Source organism: Pongo pygmaeus, chromosome 1, assembly GCF_028885625.2.
Source record: "Pongo pygmaeus isolate AG05252 chromosome 1, NHGRI_mPonPyg2-v2.0_pri, whole genome shotgun sequence".
Lineage (NCBI taxonomy): Eukaryota > Metazoa > Chordata > Mammalia > Primates > Hominidae > Pongo > Pongo pygmaeus.
The window spans coordinates 140,794,400-140,822,135 of NC_072373.2; the positions used below are offsets into that span (position 1 = coordinate 140,794,400).

Below are 27,736 nucleotides of genomic sequence, written 5' to 3' on the forward strand. Positions count from 1 at the left end.
TTTTCCTTCGGGAGGGCATGCAGTTTGAGATGGTATGCTTGAGGTAGAAAATATGTTTTGTTTCAGTAGGTGACTGCTATGGTTTGTATGTGGTTTCTGTCTGTCAAAACTCATGTTAAAATTTGATCCCCAATGTGGTAGTGTTGGGAAGTGAGGCTAGTGGGAGATGTTTAGGTCATGGGGGCAGATCCCTCATGAATAGATTAGTGACTTCCCATTGGGGCCAGTAAATTCTCACTCTTGCAGGAGTAGATTAGTTCCCAAGGATGCAGGTTGTTAAAAAGAGTCTACCTTCCTCAGTATTTCTTCCTTGCTTTCTCCCTCCCCACACTCACCCCTGCTTCTTCTTTCTTCCATGAATGGGCGTAACAAAAAGCTCTCATCAGATACATCTGCCTAATCTTGGCCTTTCTAGACATCAGAATCATTATCCAAGTAAACGTCTTTCAATTGTTTTTTAATAAAACAGGGATTCTGCTGTAGCAACACAAACAGACTAAGAGAGTGACTATGTCTTAGTCACTAAGGCTGTTGGAAACCTCACAATCATGGCAGAAGGCAAGGAGGAGCAAGTCACATGTTATGTGGATAGCAGCAGGCAAAGAGAGAGCTTGTGTAGAGAAACTCCCTTTTTTAACCCCTCAGATCTCATGAGACCCATTCAACTATCATGAGAACAGCAAAGGAAAGGCCTGCCCTTATGATTCAATTATCTCTCACTGAGTCCCTCCCACAACACGTGGGAATTCAAGAGGAGATTTGAGTGGGGGACACAGCCAAACCATATCATTCCACCCCAGCCCCTCCCAAATCCATGTCCTCACATTCAACACCAATTATGCCTTTCCAACAATACCCCAAAGTCTAAACTCATTTCAGCATTAACTCAAAAGTGCATAGTCCAAAGTCTCATCTAAGACAAAACAAGTCCCTTCCACCTATGAGCCTGTAAAATCAAAAGCAAGTTAGTTACTTCTGAGATACAATGGAGGTATAGGCATCAGGTAAATACAGCCATTCCAAATGGGAGAAATTGGCCTAAACAAAGGGGCTACAGGCCCCATGCAAGTCCAAAATCCAGCAGGGCAGTCAAATCTTAAAGTTCCAAATGATAACCTTTGACTCCATGTCTCACATCCAGGTCACACTGATGCAAGAGGTGAGCTCCCATGGTCTTGGGCAGCTCTGCCCCTGTGGTTTTGCAGGGTACAGCCTCCTTCTGAGTTGCCTTCATGGGCTGGGATTGAGTGAAGCTTTTCCAGGCGCATGGTCCAAGCTGTCAGTGTATCTACCATTCTGGGGTCTGGAGGATGGTGGCCCTCTTCTCACAGCTCCACTAGGCAGTGCCCCAGTAGGGACTCTGTGTGGAGGCTCTGACCCAACATTTCCCTTCCACACTGCCCTAGCACATGTTCTCCATGAGAGACCCACCCTTGCAGCAAACTTCTGCCTGGACATCCAGGCATTTCCATACATCCTCTGAAATCTAGGCAGAGGTTCCCAAACCCCAATTCTTGACCTCTGTGCACTGGCAGGCTCAACACCACGTGGAAGTGGCCAAGACTTGAGGCTTGCACCATCTAAAGCCACAGCCTGAGCTCTACATTGGTGCATTTTAGCTATGGCTGGAGCAGCTTGGAGGCACGGCATCAAATCCCTAGGCTGCACACAGCATGGGGACCCTGGGCCTGGCCCAGGAAACCACTTTTTCCTCCTAGGCCTCAGGGCCTGTGATGGGAGAGGCTGCTGAGAAGACCTCTGACATGCCCTGGAGACATTTTCCCCACTGTCTTGGGGATTAATATTCAGCTACGTATTACTTATGCAAATCTCTGCAGCTTGCTTGAATTTCTTCTCAGAATGTGGGATTTCCTTTTCTATCACATTGTCAGGTTGCAAATTTGCTGAACTTTTATGCTCTGCATCCCTTATAAAACTCAATGTTTTTAATAGCACCCAAGTCACCTCTGGAATGCTTCGCTGTTTAAAAATTTATTCTGCCAGATACCCTAAATCATCTCTCTCAAGTTCAAAGTTCCAAAATCTCTAGGGCATGAGCAAAATGCCACCCATCTCTTTGCTAAAACATAACAAGAGTCAACTTTGCTCCAGTTCCCAATAAGTTCCTTATCTCCATCTGAGACCACCTCAGCCTGGATTTCATTGTCCATATTGCTATCAGCATTTTGAGCAAAGCCATTCAACAAGTCTCTAGGAAGTTCCAAACTTGGTACAGCAATTAGAGCATTGTGTTCAGAGAAGAATTTATGGCCAGGGCTCCAGTGCCTCAGAGGTGGGCCAGCATGAAACCAGCCAGGGCCAAGTACAAAGAGGTGGTGAGATGCTGAGATACCATTCACAGTATATGGACTCAGAAATGGGGGACACAGAAGCCCATTCATAAGACGTGGCTACTCAGTGGGTTATAGGAGCTCAGGAATTAGGTAGGAGTCGATTCAATTTGTTGATCTTGCAGAACTGCAGTGTGTTGGTCTTCAGAGGCTGAAGTGTTGTCTACAAGTCGCAGTGTACTTTGAGAACAAATAGTGGCCTGAGAAAGAGACTGGGGCCAACTGACCCAGCTAGAGAAAGTTCAGGTTGAAGAAGGGAACACAGCAGAGCAGGGCTTTGCAGTGAGATCACCTATTCAATATCCCCCTCTGCAGACAAGGAAACTTAAACACTAAATAGACATTTTCTAAGAAAAAAATATTTTTAGCATTTGTAATGTATTTCCAAATACATTACCAGGTGTTACTTAGGTTTTACCATACTTTTACTGCCATCAATAATGATCATATGTTTTTGTATTTCTCTGTCAAGAATGTCATGTATCATAAACTTCACGAGTTCTTCATTATTAGGAAAAGTATTTATTTTGCATGTATCTATAAATGGCTTTTTTTCTTTATATAAAATTCGATCAGGTGTGGTGGCTCACACCTGTAATCCCAGCACTTTGGGAGGCCGAGGTGGACGGATCACCTGAGGTCAGGAGTTTGAGACTAGCCTGGTGAACATGGCAAAACCCTAACTCTACTAAAAATACAAAAATTAGCCAAGGTGGTGTGCACCTGTAATCCTAGCTAGTAGGGAGGCTGAGGCAGGAGAATCACGTGAACACCAGAGGCAGAGTTTACAGTGAGCCAAGATAGCACCACTGCACTCCAGCCTGGGTGACAGAGCAAGACTCCATCTCAAAATAATAATGATAATAATAATAATAACAAAATTCTACATCACCAGATCATGTTTTCTATAGTGTTAGGGATGAGAAGCTTGATACTCCTTATGTTATAGGTAAATAATAGTCCATTGGAAAACTTTTAATTATCTTTGGACTTTGGAAACTGCACCAGGATAGATATAAATATTTGTCTTTTAAGATAAAGAAAATGTTCTTATGGTATTCTTTAATTATTTTTGGGAATCCTTTTGCTTCTATTCCTCCATCTGGAACTCCTATAATGCAGATAATGCACCTCCTGGATTTATTCTCTATGTGTTTTCTTTCATGGTGGGTCTATATTCATTTGCTATGCTTTTGAGGAGAATTTCTTGATCCAATTTTCTTAACATTAATCAGTTTTGAGCAGCATTCATTCTTCTCATTCAGTACCTGTTTTGATTTTATATCCAAACAATTGCATCTTTTTATTTTTGAGACCAGATGATATGGTTTGGCTGTGTCTCCATCCAAATCTCATCTTGAATTACCACATGTTGTGGGAGGGACCTGGTGGAAGGTAATTGAATCATTGGGGTAGGTCTTTCCCATGCTGTTCTCATGATATGTGAATAAGTTTCATGAGATCTGATGGTAATGTAAAGGGGAGTTTCCCTGTACAGGCTCTTCTTTCGTCTGCCGTCATGTAAGATGTGACTTTCACCTTCTGCCATGATTGTGAGGCTTCCCTAGCCACATGGAACTGCAAGTCCAATAAACCTCTTTCTTTTGTAAATTGCCCAGACTCAGGTATGTCTTTCTCAGCAGTGTGAAAACAAACTAATTCACCATGTTAGTGTTCACAAGATGTTCCTTTTATCAGGAGAGACTTCTCTTTTAATCAGAGCAAAGGTACATCTATTCTCATATAGGATATGACTTAGAACTCCTTAAATAGCTGTACTGCTCCCAATATAATCTCTTCTTCAATTTGGCAAATTTATCCTGATTGCTTAGCTTAATCAGGATCTTCTGAACTACTGATTTACTACATGCGTCTAAGTATATATTTGTATGTTTGCTTGACCTGTCTTGTCATATCATTAAGAGTCCAAATCATTTGTCCTAAATTGAGGAAGCACCAATGTATTAGCTTGGTTTAGGTGCACACCATTGTACTAGTGAACTGTGATCAGTGGGGAGATGATCTGTTAGAGATTGTAACTGAGTTAAGTCTCTACCTTGAATTTGTATCATATTTTACAAATATTGAATATACCACAGGTCATTTGTTTACTCACCTATTTGTTAATTCATTTAAACAGTATTTGTTAAGTATCTGTTTTATACTATGTAGTATTTGAAGTGCTAGAGATAATAGCAGTGAACAAAACAGGTACAAAGACCCATCACATGAAACTTTCTAAAGGAGCTATAGAGGATATAAATAAATAAATAAATCAGCAAAATACATCAGATGATGATAAGTCCTATGGAAAAAAAGAGGGGAGAAATAAAAATTTGAGTCAGAGGAAGAGAGAAGTTTATGAATTTGAGTGTTCATACAAGATACCATACACCATTGATGTTTGGGAAAACGTTTGGAAGAAGAGAGTGAGTAGCAGTACATATCTGAAGGAAGAGTTTTGTAAGTACTTTGAATACCATGTGCAACATCTTGGACAGGACAAATCCTGTCAAGGAACAGCAAGAAGGGAGCAGCATGCAGTAGGAAGTGAGGTGCAGAAGAGGTTAGGAGAAAGATTTATTAAGCCAATATCAAGACTTTCGTTTTTAAGGATCTTTTAAAGATTTACAAGTCATTGGGAAATTTGGGGCATTGAAATTACATTATCTAACTTACAATGTAAAAAGAACCACACAAATTGTTGAAATAGAGAAAGAATAGAAGCAGAGAGTCATATTGGCGTTTCCTGTAATCATCTCAATGAGAGATAATGGCGACATACAGGAAAGGTGGCAGGAAAGGGGCCAAAAAGTGGTCAGAGTCTGGGTCTATTTTAAAAGTAGAGGTGTCACTTTATATATAATATATAATATATATTATAATTATATATAATATATTATATATTATAATTATATATATTATATATATTATATATTATATTATATATTATATATATTATATATTATATTATATATTATATATATTATATATTATATAATATATTATATATATTATATATTATATAATATATTATATATTATATATAATATATTATATATAATATATATTTTTATTATATATAATATATATTATATATATTATTATTATATAAATATAATGTATATATAATTAGATAACTAAGTACATAGATGTCCAGTATGGAATCTAAATTGTTACTAGAAGTGAAAGAAATTGGAAACAGAAAGTAGAGTAGGAATAAAAGAATACCGTAAGTTCACTGTAATAAACTTGATTAATATTGGTATTCTGACATATAAAATAGTAAATTCCTGGTTGTCTAGCTTTAATTTCCCTCAAAGCATAGCCTGAAATGCCTGAAATAAAGGCTTGCTTGTAGATGGCTTAATTGGGAATATGATTCTAGGGAGCAGAAATGAGAAATAGAATGAAACAGGGAAGGAAGGAAAGTCAATCAAAGAGTGGGTTATCAATTCAGCACTGCTGTGATAGAGACGTCAATTCAAATGGAGTCTTGAGAAATGTTACAGAATGCATTTCAGAACCATTCCCCCAACAAGCTGACAAAGGAAAGAATTTATCCATCAGTTCTCATCTTTTATTGATAAAGTTTGGCTTATGTTTCAATTTTTGAGAGAATGAGTGCTAAGTGTGTTTTAGTGTGAGATCTGTGCTGCAGGATCTGAAAAGCCTCATGGCAAGAAACAAATGCCACAGGGCACTGGACTGAAGCAAAGTGCTCATCAGCATGAAGCTTATCCCAGCCCATGTAGGACTGGTTCCAATAGCAGAACCTGGAGTATGAAGTAGATCCATGATACATTTGAAGTGGTATACAAGTAATGCTGGTACAGTCCAACTCATAATACCATTCAATCCACTTGCCCTCTCCAGTGGGACAGCCCATCATAGAGTCTCTTTCAAGGTCTTATCAGCTGGGAATTGTTGAGATTTAACAAAAGGTTAGTAGGAAAAACTATCTCCTGCCTACAAGAGCAGATTTTGAGACTATGATTGATTGTTTTTATGAAGACATCTGAACTCTTTAATTATAGGGGTTTGAATGTTTTTTATGGCATGTGTCATTGAAAAATTATTTACGTAAGTTCTTGGGGAATAGGTGGTATTTGGTTACATGAGTAAGTTATTTAGTGGTGATTTGTGAGATTTTGGGGCACCCATCACCACAGCAGTATACACTGTACCCAATTTGTAGTCTTTTATCCCTTTTTCATCTGCCTCTTATACCACTTATCTTAGTCCTTCCATGCTGCTGTAACAAAATATCACAGACTAGGTCATTTATACATCAGAGAAATTTATTTTTCACAGTTTTAGAGGCTGGGGAGTCCAAGATCAAGGCACCAGCAGATCTGATGTCTGGTGAAGGCTCACTCTCTGCTTCCAAGATGGTGCAATGTATGTGTCCTGACACGAGGAAAAAGGCAAAAGGGATTAGGGCACCCCTTTCAACCTCTTTTATAAGAACACTAATCCTATTCGTGAGGGTGGCGTGCTCATGATGTAATCACTTCTTAAAAGGCCCACCTCTTAATACTATCACTTTCAGTATTAGGTTACAGTGTATAAATTTTGAAGGGACACATACATTCAAACCATAGCACCACTTATTTGAGATTTCTTTAATCCTCAGGCAGCACTTTGGATGTTGCAATTTGTTTGTAAACTGAGCCAAACCTCACCCTAAGAAGTTTAAACCCTTAAGTTACTTTCATTTTTTTTTTAACTGTGGTGGCTGCTGCTACTGTGGTTTCATCTTTTGAAAAACCAACCATGAAACCACAGTAGCAGCAACAATAGCAAAGACTTGGACCCAACCCAAATGTCCAACAATGATAGACTGGATTAAGAAAATGTGGCACATATACACCATGGAATACTATGCAACCATAAAAAATGATGAGTTCATATCCTTTGTAGGGACGTGGATGAAATTGGAAATCATCATTCTCAGTAAACTATCACAAGGACAAAAAACCAAACAATGCATGTTCTCACTCATAGATGGCAATTGAACAATGAGAACACATGGACACAGGAAGGGGAACATCACACTCTGGGGACTGTTGTGGGGTGGGGGGAGGGATAGCATTAGGAGATATACCTAATGTTAATGGTGAGTTAATGGGTGCAGCACACCAGCATGGCACATGTATACACATGTAACTAACCTGCACATTGTGCACATGTACCCTAAAACTTAAAGTATAATAATAAAAAAAAAAAAGAAAGAAAAACCAAGCAATGCCCTGTGGTTGCTGCTACCGTGGTTTCATTGCTTGAAAAAAACAAGCGATGCCCTGTGTTCCAAAAAATTAAAAACACCTCTAGTTCCTTATTGTGGTCAAGGCAAATTATACTTACCTATGCTCTGGTTATGTATTGCTACTTATAAATACATCAAAATTTAGTGGCTTGAAATAAAAAATATTTTATTGCAGTTAACTACAATATTGTATAACACATACAATGATTTCATTACTATGTCAGTCAGAAACTCAGGTTAGGCTTGACTGGGTGACACTTTGACTCCAAATGGTTCCAACTAAAGATCCTGTGGTATTTAGTTAACAGATGCACTGATTTTGTGGGGCCAGGATGGCCTCACTCACATGTCTGTGGCCTTGTTGACAACGTTAGAGGCTTGAGCCCATTTGTGAATATCAACTATAGTGCTTACATTTGGTCTTGTCTCTTCAGCATGACAGTCTTAGGGTAGTTGGACTTCTTACATGGCAGATTAGGGACCCCAAGGAACATTCATAGCTTATTATTTTCTTTTTCCATGGCTTTTCAGGCAATTAACAAATGTCAGCCAACTCTAACATCCTTATAATTACCAAAGACCCATATACCGTTTAAAGGCCCACAGCCTAACCCAATGCTTCATTTTCCACTTGCGTCTCATTCCAGTTCACCTACATGTAAGAAGTTACCATCTTTCCACTTATTACTGCCAGTATAGACTTTATGGATCTTTGGCCAATTAGTGATTCACTCTAAAATACCAACCCTATGGAGTTGTGTGCCAGGATCTCCATTACCATCTGTCTTATTCTATGTTCTCCCAAATTCAGAGCCTGGGAGAAAGGCCTGACTAAAAAGAATTTTCTTTAGAAAAATGACCCTAAAAGAAAATATAAAGAAACAGGAGACAGGATCAGGGAAGTAAAACAGGAAAGGAGGATAGGCCAATGAAATAATGTTATTGATTTGGTCACCACTGTGGGTCACTGCTATTCCATTTCACCACAGTTCTCTAAAACATGTTATGAGAGGCACGTCAGAATGGAACACACAGAAAACAAGAAGGAAAGGCATTTCCTTATTGGCTTCTAGCATGCATGATAACTTTCTCACAGTTCTATGTTATACATGAAAAGGTGTTGAGCAAGTTCTTGCTGGAATACTAGCTGCAGAAGCATTGAAAATATGAAGCACCAACCCAGTGATGCCTGTGCAAAGCTGCTGAAATGGTGATGTCAGCAGAGGATATAGTAAGATATGAGGCCAGTGGAATTTTGAAAGTGTATACAAGAAGTTTTCAACATACCTGAGAACATAACTCCAGGCATAAAATTATCTGTTCTAATTCCAGTCTTTGGGTTTTCCTATTTTTTTGTCTGAAAAGATCTTTATTTTTAGTTTTAATACTAATTAATTTTTACAATAGTTAGAATTTTAGTTGGATTAGTTTTTGTTTATTTTTATTCATAAAAATTCTATTAGTATAGATTTAGGGAGTACAAAGGCAGATTTCTTACATGCCTATATTGTGTAGCAGTGGAATCTTGGCTTTTATTGTATCCATCACCCATATAGTGAACATTGTACCTAATAGGTAACTTTTCAACCCTCTCCCCACTTCTACCTACCCATCTTCTGTAGTCTCCAATGTCTGTTATTTATAGAAGCCAAATTGAAATACATTGCTGCTGCAGCTAGGGATGGCCCCCAAAAATATTGCTGTGAAATGTTCTCTGTGGACAGATTTTAAACAGTTGACAGGTAAGCAATTTTGTGTAAAGGAAAAAGTGGCCTGAAGTAAGGCTATGTACAGAATCTTGAGCAGTGGAGAATGGTTTATGTAGTTGGCCTTGGCACAATTGTAGGATCAGAAGTAAGCAGGTCTGTAGGTAAATCTATAGGAGTGAGTGCCTAAAGTGTGTGGATCTTTATGTCTTAAGTCAATGTCAACCAGAGCATATAGGTTTTAGAGAGACACTGAACAAATCAGGTGGCTAAAAAGACTTATCCAGTAGATTTGAGCCAGGCTTTATCCTCAGCTACCTAGTGTTTGCACAGAACAGATACGGTGGCAGGGATGAAATCTTTGCATGGACCCATCAACCTGGGCTTCCTCTCACCAAGGCCAATCTCACTACATGTTAAATATTGGCCCAAAGACAACAAAAATTGACACTGAGCCTTCAGTATAGTACCACCCTTCAAGAAGACCAACCAGATCACTAGATGTCAAGGTGATCAAATCAGTCCTTTTGCACCTTGGAGGAGTCCGTGACTTTTTTTTTTTTTTTTACTGAAATTGACATAAATTCTGGGTATGGATATTCCCCTGTTGAGAGTGGTTCAGCCAGCACCTATTCGAGGACTTGTAGTGTCTGTTTAAATGTCATGAAATCCTACTAAACATCAGCTTAGAGAAAGTTTTGAAAGTTTTACTTTACAATAAAGAGGCACAACCATGCGAATGTAACCATGGAATCCACTAGTCCTTATACATCATTGAAAAGCTGCCAGCCTAACAAAACTGGAATGGCCAGTAGAGGCCACTGTGGGGTTGGGGACTGTCATTCAATATGCAGTATATAATTGGATAACTAAAGGATATTATATGCTAGCTGGAATATATGAGCCTGGGAACCAAAGAGTTAAAGTAGGAGTATTCTCCATCGAATTATTTGTGAATTTGTGATCCATTGTCTAGTCTGCTGGACTAGAGGGCCACTTCTCAGGGTGAAGTTAAGCAGTTTTTCTACCAGGGGTCATAGTAAAGTTCTACTAAATCTGAAACTATAGTTGCCACCTGGTCATTTTATGAATTTCATGTTTGTAGACAAGCCAGCAGGCAATTTAAAGGATTGATCTACTGGCAAGCTTAAATGATTATGGTTTCTGTGAGGAAATAATATATAATGGAAGCAGGGAGGAGTATGGCTGGCACTCAAAGGATTCCCTGGGATACTCTTGGTGCTTGCATGGCCTGTTAAGATGCACTGGAAGTAACCACAGCCTTATTAAAGCACAGAAATAGGTCTTCTGGTTTCTCAGAAATGAAGAAATGTTTCTCTCCACTGAGAAGGCAACCTAGACAAGGAGAACTCCTGATCAAGTATGAGCAAAACCTAGAATGGGTAATAGAGGAGAAGATCTTGAATATCAGTTATGTTCATAAAATCAGTTGCAGCAAAGAGGACTATAGCTTAGACTTTCCTATTGTGTGTGTGTGTGTGTGTGTGTGTGTATATATGTATTTAAACTAAGGACCAGCCACAAAATTGAAGAAGCCATTAAGGAAAGGTTGATCTTTGCATAAGATGGGGCAATATGGATGGGATACCCACAACATCTGCGAAGTCCATCTCCCTTTATCACTCACCCTTGCACATTCCAATGGCACCTCACTGCAAACATCAGAGATCCTTCATCTAAGGATTTTTTCTCAGCCCACACGTGGGCCAGGTCAGGAGTGCAAGGGGGTTATGCATTCAGGACCAGTCCTTATCCAGAAATGAAAGGAAGTTGGAAGAAAAGTACCCCAGGTTTCTAAGCCACCCAAGAGGGAAATTGGAGGCAGATTTTACATTGTTTCCTAGAGTTACCTGAGGAGATCTAACTCCTGGTTCCCACAACAAAACCTGCTAGATATGTTCCCAGTCACTGGCTTCATTCCGTTCCAGTTTTCACTTTCCCACTGTCCTACCCCGTTTCTTATGAGCACCTTCCAAATAAATATCCCTTTCTCACAAATCCTTGTCTAGGAACTAAAGCTCCAAAAATACAGCCTAACAGCCACTCTGTTCATTGTAAAATAAAGATAGAAAAATAAATTGTCTTGTAGGATTGAAACCAAGATAATATGAGATATTTAGTGTCCAGATCTTAGAGTCCATTTATTAAAAAGGGACAATAATAATGATGATGATGATGATTCACTCAGCAAACACAAAAGGACTACAATAAAGTGCTTGGGTTTCAGTCTTAAGATCCATTTATTAGCAGCTCTGTGATTTTGGGCAAGTTACTAAATTTCCTTGTGTCCTAGCTTTTGTAAAATTGGGAGAAAACATTTGTTGGGAGAATTAAAATAGAATAATCCACACAAAGTAGTGAAACCTGTCCAGGGCATTACAAATGTCTAATAAATAATATCCTTGTTATCATTCATTGTGTACTAAGTGCCAAAAACTTTGTCCTTGCCTGTGAGTTAAAATTCTCAGCTACTGAACCTACTGCGAAAGTAATAAACTTAGTCCTGTGTGAGCAGCTCTAACATTTCGCAACAATAGACCTCAAAAATCTTATGAGCTCTTCCCCTGGCCTGCTCCCAAACTGGAGATGAATGTCAACATATTTCAAGCTAGGTTTGAAATACCACATACTTTGAACAACTGTGAAAGATCTCAAATTTCTCTTCTAGTAACAACAATGGAAGCAGGGAGGAGTATGGCTGGCACTCAAAGGATTCTCTGCAGTTTCTGGGAAACATGCAGTTTCCAAGAAGTCAGCTCAAATACATCCAGCCTATCCACACTAGGCAACAGTTGGGAAATTCCCTTTGTCATCTGGCTTAGTCACTGAATTTCCTTTTGGTTTCTATTTCCTATAGAGAACTTTCAAAAATCCCCCTTTCTGTTATTCCATATTTTGTATTCAAATTGTCTCCTTTTTCGAGCAGGGAAAACGGGGTGGGAAGAATAAAAACCCCAGGACTGAGTGAAGAAAAAGTAAACGAGAAATCACCACAGTGAAAGTAAACGACGAGAGTTTGAACTCCTAGCAAGTTCTCATTGAAGCAGCTTTCTTTTTTCTTTGAGACCGAGTCTCGCTCTGTCGCCCAGGCTGAAGTGCAGTGGCGCAGTCTCGGCTCACTGCAAGCTCTGCCTCCCAGGTTCAAGTCATTCTCCTGCCTCAAACTGCGGGGACCACAGGCGGCCGCCACCATGCCCAGGTAACTTTTTGTATATTTTTAGTAGAGACGGGGTTTCACCGTGTTAGCCAGGATGGTCTCAATCTCCTGACCTCGTCATCCACCCGCCTTGGCCTCCCGACATGCTGGGATTACAGGCTGAGCCACCGTGCCCAGTCCCTCATGGAAGCAGCTTTCTTACTAGCTCTAAAATACCTCTTCTTCCGATTTTATAATCAAGATAATGAGAGGTGACAGCGTGCTGGCAGCCCTCGCAGCCCTCCCTCAATCTCGATGCCTCCTCTGCCTGGGCATCCACTCTGGCGGCCCTTGAGGAGCCCTTCAGCCCTCTGCTGCACTGTGGGAGCCCCTTCCTGGGCTGGCGGAGGCTGGAGCTGGCTCCCTCAGCTTGCCGGGAGGTGTGGAGGGAGAGGCATGGGTGGGAACTGGGGCTGCGCCCGGCACTTGAGGGCCAGCGCGAGTTCTGGGTGGGCTTGGGCTCCGCAGACCCTGCACTGGGGGCGGTCCCTGCACTCGGAGCGGCCCCGGGCAGTGAGGGGTTTAGCACCTGGGCCAGCAGCTGCTGTGCTAGACTTCTCACGGGGCCTTAGCTGCCTCCCAGTGGGGCAGGGCTGGGGACCTGCAGCCTGCCATGCCTGAGCCTCCTCCCCTCTCCCTCTTCCCACCCCACCCTGCCATGGGCTCCTGCGCTGCCTGAGCCTCCCTGAGGAGTGCCGCCCCCTGCTCCACAGCGCCCCATCCCATCCATCGCCCTGTCCCATCCGTCGCCCAAGGACTGAGGAGTGCCAGTGCATGGCGCGGGACTGGCAGGCAGCTCCACCTTAGGCCCAGTGCAAGATCCACTGGGTGAAGCCAGCTGGGCTCCTGAGTCTAGTGGGAACTTGGAGAATCTTTATGTCTAGCTAAGGGATTGTAAATACACCAATCAGCACTCTGTATCTATTTAATCTGGTGGGGACTTGGAGAATCTTTATGTCTAGCTAAGGGATTGTAAATGCACCAATCAGCACTCTGTATCTAGCTCAAGGTTTGTAAATGCACCAATCAGCACTCTGTATCTAGCTCAAGGTTTGTAAATACGCCAATCCACACTCTGTATCTAGCTAATCTAGTGGGGACGTGAAGAACTTTTGTGTCCAGCTCAGGGATTGTAAACGCACCAATCAGCACCCTGTCAAAACGGACCAATCAGCTCTCTGTAAAATGGACCAATCGGCTCTCTGTAAAATGGACCAATCCGCAGGATGTGGGTGGGGCCAGATAAGAGAAGGAGCCAGCAGTGGCAACCCGCTGGGGTCACCTTCCAGGTTGTGGAAACTTTGTTCTTTCACTCTTTGCAATAAATCTTGCTGCTGCTCACTCTTTGGGTCCACACTGCCTTTATGAGCTGTTGACACTCACCGTGAAGGTCTGCAGCTTCACTCCTGATGCCAGCGAGACCACAAACCCACCAGGAGGAACAAACAACTCCAGACACGCAGCCTTAAGAGCTGTAACACTCACCGCGAAGGTCTGAAGCTTCACTCCTGAGCCAGCCAGACCACGAACCCACCAGAAGGAAGAAACTCCAAACACATCCGAACATCAGAAGGAGCAAACTCCGGACACGCCACCTTTAAGAACTGTGACACTCACCGCTAGGGGCCGTGGCTTCATTCTTGCAGTCAGTGAGACCAAGAACCCACCAATTCCGGACACAGTAAGACTGGGGCAAGAGGTGGAAGAGATTTGCAAGATTCAGTTGGTTTTAAAAACATTCTACAAAGGATAGGATGCAGCTTAGCCTGATGTGGTATATCAGACCTCAGTAAAGAATAAATTGTATTCTTATCAGACAGGCAGCAGAATTCATTAAGTACCAGCTGTGTCTGCCTCCTGCTTAATTAGACACCAATGTGTGTGGTGACTAAACTAAGAGTTTGAAATGCCTTCAAATTATTTTTCTTCCTTTGCAATTTTATGACTTATTCGGGAATCATAATTTCCACTTAAGTTACCTTCGTCCTTCATAAAATCTGATTAAACTGACTTGAACTTCAGCATGAAAGTTTCAAGAACTATGATTGTTATTATTTTCGTGAGAAAGAACAATGAATATGATGCAATGTAAGTAGCTTGCAAACATTAAGGTCAAGAAAAAAATGTTGAAACCCGGAGAGAAGTTTCATGAAAACAGTAATGTATTTTTAGTCATAGTCTTGTACTTTGTTTGAAAGTAGATTTCTTCCTTTAGCATTAGCCCTGACTTAATTCATGTTGGTTTCTTGGCATCTACTCACTTAACTAACCCCTTTTGTGTTGGGTTCTGCTTCTACTACTCTATTGCCTTTACTATTATGAATCACCTAATTTAACAGTTGCCCAACTGGACCCCTCAATACTGTCTGGCAACTGTTCACTCGTTGAAGTTCTCTCCTTTGAATTTCTTACCATGACACATACTTCAAGCATTTTGTACTAGTTTGATTTCCATTTATATCCCCAATAAGAGCCTTTTCCTTTTCCTCGAAATTCAAACCAAAAACTATGCAAAATAAGCAAAAGCAAGCAATAACAACTACATATACAAATGCAGGCGCAAAACCCAAACTAGAATTGTATGGCTGAAAACAGCTGTTTTCTTTCAGAAATCCTTCCACTACCACTTCTGAGCATTTTCTCTTAGTATTTTTTTTTTTGGAATTTTCCTTCTTTGCACTTTTTAAAATCTCCTGCAGCTCACTGTCTCTCTTTCATAAGCCAGCAGTTATACTGATGTTAATAAATCGTTGTTTATTTACTTTTACTTTTTTAGAAAACAAGCTGAAAGAATTGAGTGAAATGCCACAGAGATACAGATAGCCAGTTGTAGGGCTGGGGTTGGAAATCAAGTCTAATTTAATGCAAGGGCAAAATGTGCATTTTGTGTGTGTATTTTGAACCATTCTTGCATTGTTTTTATTTGCAAAGGTTATAGGGCTCAAACAGGGAGAATGCATCCCAGAACACTAAGTTATGAATAACAGAGCAACAGTTATGTTTGTGGCTTGAACACATTAAATCTGCAATGATGTTTTAGAAATTTGGCTTTACTAAAAGCATTAAAGATGCTATCCAGATGACATTAGGGGACAACATGTAAAATACTATTATTAATATAGATATACAATGCTATTGTCATTCATAAGAAAGTCTGAACACTCAGACACATTCATTACCTCTCCCACTAGTGATATCATCCCAAAGCATAAGATCTTGTAAGCTCTCAATATCTGCTTATAGATTTGGCTTATGTATCTTTTGTTTTTCTAGCTAATTGTTGTAGATCATCACTTCAAGGTGCCCGTGTCTTTCTAGTGTAAAAATTATTCTGGCCTCCGCTGCATACAAATCAGGCAACAAGAATTCTACAAATATAAGGTACTAATATTACATTGAAAGTAGATTAGAATGAGAAGAGACCTGGCATTTGAGTCTCTAAATTTATTGCAGAATTGCCTCTTTCTGGGTCAGGCTTGCACTAGGCATTTCCTGACTCCCATGTCCTAGTGCTACACCATTTGCAAATGGAGCTTCTATTTTCTGCCGCCAAGCAGTTTCTGTTTTAATTTATGTCAACATAATGATTTCCAGGGCATTAGCTATGAGGAAGCAGGGAGAATGGGTCTTCATAATTGTAAAATGACAGTTTTTGAAATCTGCTAGTAAAGAGATGGAGAATCCAAACCTTTTCATTGTAAGATTTTAGTGAAAGAACTCGTCAAGCGGATACTGAAGTTTTAGCTGCTTTAGTAAATAACCACCTTTAAAATGGAAGAAAACTATTCTTTATGATAAGGCAAAGTAGGAAAGCATATTTTTTATGGCATTTGCTTTTTCTCATATAGCTCAAAATGTTTTTTTAACCAGAGACTCTTTAGGTTATAGGGATTGATGCTCAGAAGTTAGAAAAAAACAGGTTAAGTATTATTAAAAGAAGTTGTTTTACTCATTCAGTCAATCATAAAATAATCATGCTTTGCAGTTTTGGTTTAATAAAGCACATTAGTAACTATGTAAAAAATTTTAAATATATCTCTAAGAAGCAAACAACTATGATTTGTTAGATAATGCTGCATAATGACTTGGTAGTATTTAATGTAATGCAATTTGACTGGACATAGATCTAACTATGAAAAAATGAAGCTGACACAAAGTAAAATGAACAGTGTAATATATTAATAAAGAATATCATAAAGAATTAATATAGGAACCCAGGGAGGTAAAAACTAAAAAACATAACTAAGCCAAAAACCAATGGAATAAGAGTTAGATTCAAACTAGTAGGTTAGACGCAGGAAATGGATTTTCGTATGCCTATCAAATATTTAAGAACCAGTAGAATGGCCTATAGTAGACATATAAAGGGCCTAGGACTTATTTTTATTTTAAAATAAAGTCTCTTTATTTTATAGGACTCTTTTTATTTTAAAACATTTTTTTTTCCAGAAACTTAGGCAATGCTGGGGAGTAGTATGTCCCCAGGTTCAGTAAGCAGAATGACTTCCTTTGCTTATTAAACAAACACTAGAAATTCCAGCCTATCCCATCTGTTCCCTTGCAGGCAAAGTAACATCCTAGACATGGCTTTAGAGATCCACATGTCAGACCCCATGTGCCTCATCGAGAACTTTAATGAGCAGCTGAAGGTTAATCAGGAAGCTTTGGAGATCCTGTCTGCCATTACGCAACCTGTAGTTGTGGTAGCGATTGTGGGCCTCTATCGCACTGGCAAATCCTACCTGATGAACAAGCTGGCTGGGAAGAACAAGGGTGAGTGGTACCAGCAAAGCTCTGCCAAACCCTTCTGTCCATTCACACAGTCACCATCCAGTACAGGGAAGCAAGGAGAGAGTAAGACATGAGGATGAATATTAAAAGCCAATGTTTAGGTCACAGCTGGTCTTTTTATCTTTTGGAAGATGAAGACCAGTTCTCTGTTCCTGACATATCACCTCTTTTTTTTTCTTTGCCTTGATTTCTTCTTGTAAAATGTATAATATATTCTCCTTGTAAGGAGTAAGACATCAATGAAGTAATTCCCATATACATAATTATAAACTAGCAACATTTTAGTAGCATAATTTTTTTTAATATCAAAGTTCCAACCTATGGTATTTGATATTGTTTTTCCATTTCTGCATCATCATTCAAATCAATACTGGTTGTACATTCTGCTATCTCCTCATCTTGCTTTCCTTAAACTCTAGCTAAATGATCAAGCAAATCCCCAATTTCCAGAGTTTCTCTTCTATTACAACCTCTCACTCCCCCTGCCAGGCTTCTCTGTTGCATGTACCGTGCAGTCTCAAACCAAGGGAATTTGGATATGGTGTGTGCCTCATCCCAACTGGCCAAATCACACATTAGTTCTGCTTGACACTGAGGGCCTGGGAGATGTCGAGAAGGTGAGGAAGAAGGATTCCTTTTTATAACCTCCTAATCTCTGAACAGTCTCTTCACAGGGAGATTTTGGGTTTATTTTTCTAAATTTGTAGTTCCACTTGACCAATGTATATCCCCCATTGTTTTCCTTTGTATTTTTACTATTCAGAGTTTGGAAGCCTGACGTGAGAAAATACATTTATAAGCCAGAATCAGTATTAGAAGAGCAGTGTTGATGTTGAGCTAGGCAATTAACGCAAATGCATAAACATGATGCATATAAAATCACTGTTACAAGCCTGATCCTGTAGATTATACTACTTAATAGTGGGTTCTGTTCTTAAATGAACTTGTGTTCCAATCAGAGCTCTAGCACTTGTAGCTTTCTGACTTTGATAAGAGAAGTAAGTCTCTCCAAATGTTTTATTTTTTCTTTGGTCTTTCTTATTCAACTCACTACTTAAAAACAGTAGATACATGGGCCTTTCCTAATTATATGCTGGTAAGTACTTAACAACCAGCTCAAGGACAAAACAACAAAAACAAAAACAACCATGATTTGTAGCACTTGACTATTTTCTGAATACTCCCATCATAATTGATTTCAAGCTACCAAGGTTAATTCACTAAACTCAGACTTGGGAAGACATGCACACAATTTGCTGTCATGAGTTGGTATCAGTTGGCTCCAGCACACAAGTGGATCTTTCTCTTGAACTTCCATTGTTTTTTTTCTGTGTGTTTTTTTTCTTTGTTTTTGATTTGCCAGGATTTAAAGATGATAAGCCACGATTTAAAGATGATAAGCCACAATTTAAGCCTCAGTTTCCTTACCTACAAAATGGAGATACTAACTATAAACTCATCTCACAGCACTATTTTTTAGAATTCGATAAGATCATTAATGTGAACTGCATTATTGATACTGATTATTCAATAAAATAGGTATATGTACTGGGTATATAGGCCAATTTTGTTTTATATGCTGGAAAATCTTGGTTTTAAGTACTCTGATCACCCCACTAATTTTAACTATCCCTTTTGCAAGTATGTAGAGGGACTGGTAAGTTAATAAGATATGGATCGGTATAAAATTATCAATGTTAAGAGAACTATTCAAAGTTAATATTTCTAACAATCTTTTTTTTTGTCTTGTTCAACATTTATGACAAGAGCCTATTTTTAAATATAGCTCATCTGGGAATCCCATGAGACATGACTTAGATTTGGTCTGACTTCTAGGCTGACAACAAGAATGATATCCAGATCTTTGCACTGGCACTCTTACTGAGCAGCACCTTTGTGTATAATACTGTGAACAAAATTGATCAGGGTGCTATCGACCTACTGCAGTATCCTTTTGTGGTATAGGGTGGCACCAAAGTCCGACAGAACTCCTCTATTTACCAGCTGCGTGTCTGTGAGACTTTGTGAATCACAAAAATGGAAACGTGATGAACACTGAAAATACAAAGAAAGGAGCACTCATAGGGGAAAATAAAGGTTTGGGGGAAAATGGAATTAAGTATGGGTTTAGATGCAATCCTATTTCTGCCAGTTTTCTTTAATTGCATCTCAGCAATGTGACAGAACTGACAGATCTGCTCAAGGCAAGAAACTCAGCCAACCTTGACAGGGTTGAAGATCCTGCTGACTCTGCGAGCTTCTTTCCAGACTTAGTGTGGACTCTGAGAGATTTCTGCTTAGGCCTGGAAATAGATGGGCAACTTGTCACACCAGATGAATACCTGGAGAATTCCCTGAGGCCAAAGCAAGGTAACAGGGACTTCAGTTTTAGAAAGATTTTTTAAAAAGTAATCTAAGAAATTATCTCTTTTGTTTAGGTGGTTAAATTTATGGTTTTCTATATATATTCACCCAGCTCTCCTAAAAAATAAATAATAAATATTTTTGTTTATAATGAACAAGTAGATTCAATATTAAATTGCATTTTTCCTTGTTCTTAGAACAAATTTCTTTTCTTTTTTACTTTCCCTGATTAGTTACCTTTTTTCTTTTTACTTAGAGTTTATGAAGATATATTAATCTAAGTGACATCAGGTGGAAGGACATTTATTTGAGGTAAATAAATGAAAATGAATGCAAAGTCTATGCTAAATAAATCCTATTTTTTATTCTCCAGGTAGTGATCAAAGAGTTCGAAATTTCAATTTGCCCCGTCTGTGTATACAGAAGTTCTTTCCAAAAAAGAAATGCTTTATCTTTGACTTACCTGCTCACCAAAAAAAGCTTGCCCAACTTGAAACACTGCCTGATGATGAGCTAGAGCCTGAATTTGTGCAACAAGTGACAGAATTCTGTTCCTACATCTTTAGCCATTCTATGACCAAGACTCTTCCAGGTGGCATCATGGTCAACGGATCTCGTGAGTATTATTTTTAGGATTTTCCTTCAGCTTAATGTAAACTATAAGGGACACTTTTTATAAGATTATCCTTGCATTGTCCATGTTGACAAATGCATAGGCAATTGCTACTGTGAAAATCATATATATCATATTTATTAAGTTTCAGTGGGTATCACATATTACTAAGTGTGTGTAGTAATACCTTTAAAGTTACATAAAATAGGAACAAAACCTGAAGATAAGATAAAATTAAAGATCTGTTGAACTGGATTAATCCACATGGGCTGGCAGCATTTGTTCAACAAATACGTTGGATTTTTATTATGTGTCACAGTATTTGATAGGCACAAGATGAACAAGACATACATGTTCCCTGTATAAGTGAAATTTGGTTGATAACAAACTTTAAACAAAGGCCCAAATTGTCTAAAACCCTAAATAAAATCTAAGCAGACTTTTGGGCCTAGTTTTTCTTAAGAACTCTGTGTAAATAATTGCTACATTATAGAAGGAAGTTGACTGGAAACAATAGTGTGCAAATGACAAGGAGGTAAAACAGGAAAGTTCAAACAAACATTAAGAGAAACCTGGTTTAAATTGCTTACTTTGCACTTTTTTTTTTTTTTTTTTTTTTTTTTGAGGTGGAGTCTCTCTCTGTCGCCCAGGCTGGAGTGCAGTGGTGCGATCTTGGCTCAATGCAAGCTCCGCCTCCTGGGTTCTCACCATTTTCCTGCCTCAGCCTCTTGAGTAGCTGGGACTACAGGCACCCACCACCACACCTGGCTAATTTTTTGTATTTTTAGTAGAGATGGGGTTTCACCGTGTTAGCCAAGATGGTCTCGATCTCCTCACCTCGTGATCTGCCCACCTCGGCCTCCCAAACTTTTTAAGAGGAGGGTAGCTCTCATACTAGCTTAACTATACTAAAGTGAAATAGAAAAAGGAATTCTGTACCGTAGAACTTAAAGTATAATAAATATATATATAAATAAAAAGAAAAAGGAATTTTGAAGAGAACAGAAAGCTGAGGGAAAAAGGGAAGATTGAAGAGATAGAAGCCTATATAGCATTGTAGCCAAATGAATATGTTTGACTTTTATATGATCATCTTCTCATTTCTCCATCAGAGAAGGATGAACTGTAGACTATCACAAACACTTTGAAATTTCCTCTATTTTCTTATTTGAACACAGTTTCCTTTCCCAAAGAATGAAAAACTTGGCTTCCTGATAGCACAATTTCCCAAATAAACTTATTTGGGCCACTTGACTACTGTCCATAATGCTAAACAATTTCAGGCAATGCAACTATTAAATGTACATTCTCAGAAATTACTATATCGATCATGTCTTCTTCCTTTGCAAATAATATAAACGTTTCTTTCTTCCATGAAGGTCTAAAGAACCTGGTGCTGACCTATGTCGATACCATCAGCAGTGGGGATCTGCCTTGCATAGAGAATGCAGTCCTGGCCTTGGCTCAGAGAGAGAACTCAGCTGCAGTGCAAAAGGCCATTGCTCACTATGACCAGCAAATGGGCCAGAAAGTGCAGCTGCCCATGGAAACCCTCCAGGAGCTGCTGGACCTGCACAAGACCAGTGAGAGGGAGGCCATTGAAATCTTCATGAAAAACTCTTTCAAGGATGTAGACCAAAGTTTCCAGAAAGAATTGGAGGTGATATTTTTGTTTCTAGTTCATGGAGATTAATGTCAAGAAGACAAAGTATTGCTTTGAATGATAAAATAGGACTTAGTTAAGAAAAAAAATACTAGATTGGAAAATAATAATCAATATATAGCCATGATACCACTTTTATTCTGAAAACAAAGGAACAAACATGTAATTACTCTGGACCTTGTAGATTCTGAAGTTTTCCCATATGCATACATTTACCATGTTATACCCATGAACCGAATTTTAATTAATTTTCTGTCTTTGGCCAATTGCATTTACAAAGTATTAAATTTTCTTTTTTATTAATCAAGCATATAGAATTACCAATTTAATCCACTAAAATATGATGTATCCAGGATTAATAGAATAAGTTGATATCATTCCAGCCAACTATTCTGCTTTGAACTTTATCATTGGAAATCCCAAGTAAAACACTGAAATACTGGAAGGAATGTTGTAAACTAGTAGGCTGCATTTAAAATTAAAGCATGAAGCTAGAGGTCTGTGGCATGAAGATTACACCTAAAGCAGAAATAACAAGAGATTCAAACCCAAAAGTAAATGTCATTTTTCTATAGAGTATCATCCTTGGAATTTTTCCAGGTTTGGTGGAAAGGATATAGTCTTGCTTATATGTGTCTTGCTGTAAGTTTGTAGAAAAAAATATGGATTCTTTTTCAGAATTATTTCCAGAAATACTGAAGTATTGCTAACATCTTTTCCATGGGTTTTTGTCTCTTTGAAGACTCTACTAGATGCAAAACAGAATGACATTTGTAAACGGAACTCAGAAGCATCCTCAGATCATTGCTTGGCTTTACTTAAGGATATTTTTGGTCCTCTAGAAGAAGCAGTGAAGCAGGGAATTTATTCTAAGCCAGGAGGCCATAATCTCTTCATTCAGAAAACAGAAGAACTGAAGGCAAAGTACTATCAGGAGCCTCGGAAAGGAATACAGGTATCCCTAGTTCTACCTATTAATTGTGGAGAATTGCTGAGGGACCTCTTTGAAAAATCAGTGAGAACAGGAAAAATGCCATGTATACAGGCACACAGATGAGGTTTATGTCTCTGTCTAGTAGTAATCCTTTTCTTGAATAAGAATTTATGGAAAAACAATGTGCCTGGTGTTGGTGTTCCTCACACAGAATTTATATCTAATGGTGGCAGTGGGATTAAATTGAACCATCACCATAATCACCAGACTTGCTTTGTGACCAACATTCATTGCAACAAAGAGGCCTTTTTGGTTACATTGGACAGAATGCCAATACTTGAAACTAACCCAAGAAACACCAGTAATTCATTGGCTTACACAAACTAAAAGCAAAAGATTTTAATTTAGTTTCAAGTATAGATGCATTCAGAATTTTAAACAATATTATCCCTTTTCCTCCTTCCTTCTTTCTGTCATTTTTCTGTTTCATTTTCCTGACTATTGGCTTCATTTCCAGGCAGCCTCACCCCACGTGACAATAAAGATGACACCAACAGGTCCAAGCTTAACTAGGCCTTACTGCCCTCAGTCTCAGGGGAAAGACAGCATCTTTTCCCCAGCATATATCTGTCATTCAAACACAAAAGCATCATCAATTTTCATACTCTTTGCAGTATTTTGCTCCCTGTGAACAAGTCCTTTGCATCTAGTGGACTTGCATGCTCTGACTGACTATGGAGTCATGCCCAAACTTGTGACAGGAGCGGGTGTTCCACAAGCCTCTCCTGTCTCAATTGGCAGTTCCACCAAGTGCAGGGTGGAAGCCTGTATAGGCTCCACTTCTCCTATGGAGCCTCTCCTATGACAAGCCTCTCCTATGAGGAGTAGATGCTGGAAGGAACAAGACAAAGATGTTTACAACATTCCTAATCACCATTTCCTGCTTCTAACTGCATGTTTTTGGGGTTACTAGGCTGAAGAAGTTCTACAGAAATATTTAAAGTCCAAGGAGTCTGTGAGTCATGCAATACTACAGACTGACCAGGCTCTCACAGAGAAGGAAAAAAAGAAGAAAGGTGAGAAGAAAGTGGAAATTATGCAAGATAGAATAAAATCTATAAATTTTAAATAAATTTGGCCTGGCCCTCATGGGATGTTAAACTAGAGCAAGAATGGCAAAGATGCTTCTTAGCTCCTCAAGCATATCTGACTGTGGCATGATCCTGCATTGTGGTTACCTGGAAGGGAAAAACAACCCCTGGGAATTTTATCCAGGAAGTTGGAACAATCACAAACAAAAGTGGGAGGAAGAAGGAAGAGGCACATTAATCCTGGAGAAGTTTATCTTTTTCTCCTCAGAGGCACAAGTGAAAGCAGAAGCTGCAAAGGCTGAAGCGCAAAGGTTGGAGGCGATTCAAAGGCAGAACCAGCAAATGATGCAGGAGAGGGAGAGACTCCATCAGGAACAAGTGAGACAAATGGAGATAGCCAAACAAAATTGGCTGGCAGAGCAACAGAAAATGCAGGAACAACGGATGCAGGTATTCATCAATTGTTTCATCTCTCCCCTCCCTGTAACGATGAGAGTATGAAGCAGTGGCAAAGAGGGAGAGGCAGCAAGATCTTGTGGCTCTCAGCAAGGAGTCTGGAGCCAGAAAGCCTGGGTATGAATCCAAGCCCCACCTCTTGGTAAGTACATGGTTTAGGCAAGTTATCTATCACCTCTGTGCCTAATTTTCCTCTTGTGTAAAATGGACACAGTGATGATATCTATGTTATAGGGTTATTTTGATAATTAAATGAGTTAATATTTGTGTTTAAATGGTGCTTGATACAGAGTAAGCACTATATGTTGTTAAATAAAAACCAAGGCATTTCTAGGCTGCAGTAACTGGTCTTTCCTGTTGACTTGTTAATTGTCCTGAATGATCTTTTGCTTTGGTCATAGATACTTTGTTAATTTGATTTCATGTTACTGTGTCTATGCGCCTGTGCTTGCCTTGATCATCTCTGTTCTGAAGGCCTTTAATTTGCCAGTTTGTTTCATCTGGTCCTTTAGTTTTATTTACCAATCACTGTCAGTAGTTACCAAGCACTCTCCAGTAGTTCTTACTTATCAGTCACTGTCATAGCACTTTATATGCATTATCTCATCTAATCCATTCACTGTAAAGCAGAACTACTGTGTCCTCATTTTTCAGATGAGATAAGTGGGGTTTCAAAGAGATAATCAATGCAAATATCACACAAGCCTAGCATATTAACAAAATTGCCTTCCAAATGAGTGGAATCTGCAATGTTTTTGCTTCTGCAGACCTGGTGTAAAATTCCTATGTCAGCACCCTAATGAGACAAACGACATCCTAATTCTTCCCCTTGGCTTGCCAGTTTGTAGGTACTAGTTTTTCAGAAGTTACTCTAAAATATTTCTGATTGCAGCTCCTTCCTAAAGAGCAGTATGAGCAACATGTGGTTATTTATGTCTTCATTCTTTTCTCCTACTTCTGTGGTGATCTGGAACAAATTCTCTTATCTAAAGATTGGACAGCCCACCTGATTCCGATGTCACTTAGATATACTGTTTTTGTTTCAGCCTCTTCTCTTAGAAGGATATCTGACAGTCTCCTGTGTGTGTATGAGAATTGAAGTCAAGATGTGACTAAGATTGCCCAAAGAAATTGTGTGGTTTAAGGGGGAAGGGAGCTTTGGTTTGGAATCCTGGGGACACCAATATTCCAGGGATGAGAAATGACCATTTCTGGAGCTAGAGAAAGACAAGGAGGATGAATAATTACAGAAATAGGTTAGATGCATGTGAATGGAAGAGAGAGATATTCAGGAACTGTTTATTGCTACTGTAGATGAAAAGAAGTAAGGACAAGTGAGTGACTTAGGCAATCAGTAAGAAGCTTGATCTTACTTTCTGTTTATCACTCTTTAGGAAGAGGCTGCACGGCTCAGCACAACATTCCAAGCTCAAAACAGAAGCCTTCTCAATGAGCTCCAGCATGCCCAGAGGACTGTTAATAACAATGATCCATGTGTTTTACTCTAAAGTGCTAAATATGGGAGTTTCCTTTTTTACTCTTTGTCACTGATGACACAACAGAACAAGAAACTGTAGAACTTGGGACAATCAACATTTAAATAAATTTTATAATTATTTTTTCAAACTTTCATATAGAGTTATAAGATTATGATGCTGGTATCTGGTAAAATGTACATCCCAGTAGTCCAATAGTTTGAATGATTATTGCTTCCTTTAAGAGACTATAAATTGTATAAGGGACATTGTATCACTGCCTTCATTTATGCGTGATATTGGGATGGTTTCATCAGGAGATGCTTTCCCTTGCATCTCAATGCCATCTGTCTAATTTCTCATAAGGGGATTATGTTACCTAGAGCAGGACTTCCCAACCCTCAGGCCACAGACTAGCTCTGGTCTGTGGCCTTTTAGGAACCTGGCCACACAGCAGGAGGTGAGCAGCAGGTAAGTGAGCATTACAGCCTGAGCTCCACCTCCTGTCAGATCAGCAGTGACATTAGATTCTCATAGGAGTGGGAACCCTATTGTGAACTGTGCATGCAAAAGATCCAGGTTGTGTGATCCTTGTGGAACAATATAAACCAGAAACCAATAATGCCACCCCACCTCCAACCCCCGCCAACCCTCTGTGGATAAATTATCTTCCACGAAACTGGTCCCTGATGCCAAATAGGTTGGGGGACCGCTGACCTAGAGGGAGTTATGCACATGGGCTTGTAAGATTAGCTGAGAGAAAGGACAAGAAGACCCAAACTCTGGCAAGCAAATTTATTAACCTGCCGGGCTGCTCCACAGAAATCAGAGGAGGCAGCCGCTGGGCTTACAGGCTAAGGGGTATAAGTAGGTCTGCAGGGGTTTTGTGTGTGTGTGCGGGGGTGTCGGTGGGGCAAGGCCATTTTGGGGACTTTTCCTCCCAGTACGGCCACATCCTGCAGTTTGTCAGTTTTTGCCCCCACCTGGCTCAGGGTACCAGGATGTGGTTTAGCTTAGGGGTGGTTATAGCGGCACCTAAGTTCTGGGAACTTGGGGTGGGGGCGACCTTTTGGAAGAAAAATAAGCTGCAGGGCATCTAGGGGAGGGGGCTTGTTATATTCCTCTGGGGGCAGGGTGTCCCTAACTGGGCTCAGTCGGAAGGAATTTGACCAAAGTCTTGGCTCAGTTGGGCATCACCCAGGCCAATGGTCGTGTGCTGGATGCCATCAGAGGGAAGTACCAATGGTAAAGTGGAAACAATGTGCAGCTTTCAGCTGGGTGGAGGCTGCTATTCTATGGACAGTGAGATGATTCCTTGGCACTGTCAATAGACAATCTGCATAGAGAAATTCCAAGCTGAAAGCCAATCATGTTATAATAAAATAGAGATTCTTCAGAAGATGAAAGGAATTACCAGCATGGAAATTGTATCACAGGCTTAAGGGCTAAAGAAGAAGCCTTTTCTTTTCTGTTCACCCTCACCAAGAGCACAACTCAAATAGGGCATTTTATAACCTGAAACAATTTATATTAGACTTAATTATTATGTGTAATGTGTTTATAATCCTTTAGATCTTATAAATATGTGGTATAAGGAATGCCATATAATGTGCCAAAAATCTGAGTGCCTTTAATTTAATGCTTATAATGCTAAAAAATGATCTTAATTCTTTGCAATTATATATGAAAAATGACTGATTTTTCTTAAAATATGTAACTTATATAAATATATTTGTACAGATTTTAACCATAAAAACATTTTTGGAAAACCATAAATCAGTTCCTTTGTTTGTATTTTTCTCAAAG

General features: G+C 39.4%; 2 protein-coding genes across 5 annotated transcripts in view; one reads left to right on the forward strand and one right to left on the reverse strand.

Annotated features, from left to right (window-relative positions):
* GBP6 (guanylate binding protein family member 6) overlaps window positions 1-14,111 on the reverse strand; it is a 100,006-nt gene extending 85,895 nt beyond the window's left edge. The window contains exon 1 of one of the 2 annotated variants that reach the window (XM_054477201.2): window positions 14,029-14,111. In XM_054477201.2, coding sequence (XP_054333176.2) covers window positions 14,029-14,110 — 82 coding nt within the window. In that variant the 5' untranslated portion in view covers window position 14,111. The remainder of the gene's footprint in view (window positions 1-14,028) is intronic. The other variant, XM_054477185.2, reaches the window with a different exon arrangement.
* On the forward strand, window positions 12,179-27,706 carry GBP5 (guanylate binding protein 5). Of its 3 annotated transcripts, none has more exons than XM_054477210.2 (12): window positions 14,139-14,631; window positions 15,817-15,924; window positions 17,108-17,316; window positions 17,824-17,951; window positions 19,171-19,280; window positions 19,508-19,704; window positions 20,072-20,314; window positions 21,691-21,971; window positions 22,717-22,929; window positions 23,882-23,984; window positions 24,268-24,449; window positions 25,850-27,706. In XM_054477210.2, the coding sequence occupies exons 3-12, from the start codon at window positions 17,127-17,129 to the stop codon at window positions 25,961-25,963; spliced, it is 1,761 nt and encodes a 586-aa protein (XP_054333185.1). In that variant the 5' UTR covers window positions 14,139-14,631; window positions 15,817-15,924; window positions 17,108-17,126; the 3' UTR covers window positions 25,964-27,706. The 3 variants fall into 3 exon arrangements, with proteins under 3 accessions (XP_063509005.1, XP_054333185.1, XP_054333195.1); XM_054477220.2 differs by having other exon boundaries at window positions 14,139-14,224; XM_063652935.1 differs by lacking the exons at window positions 14,139-14,631; window positions 15,817-15,924 and adding an exon at window positions 12,179-12,546.
* The last annotated feature ends 30 nt before the right edge of the window (window positions 27,707-27,736 follow it).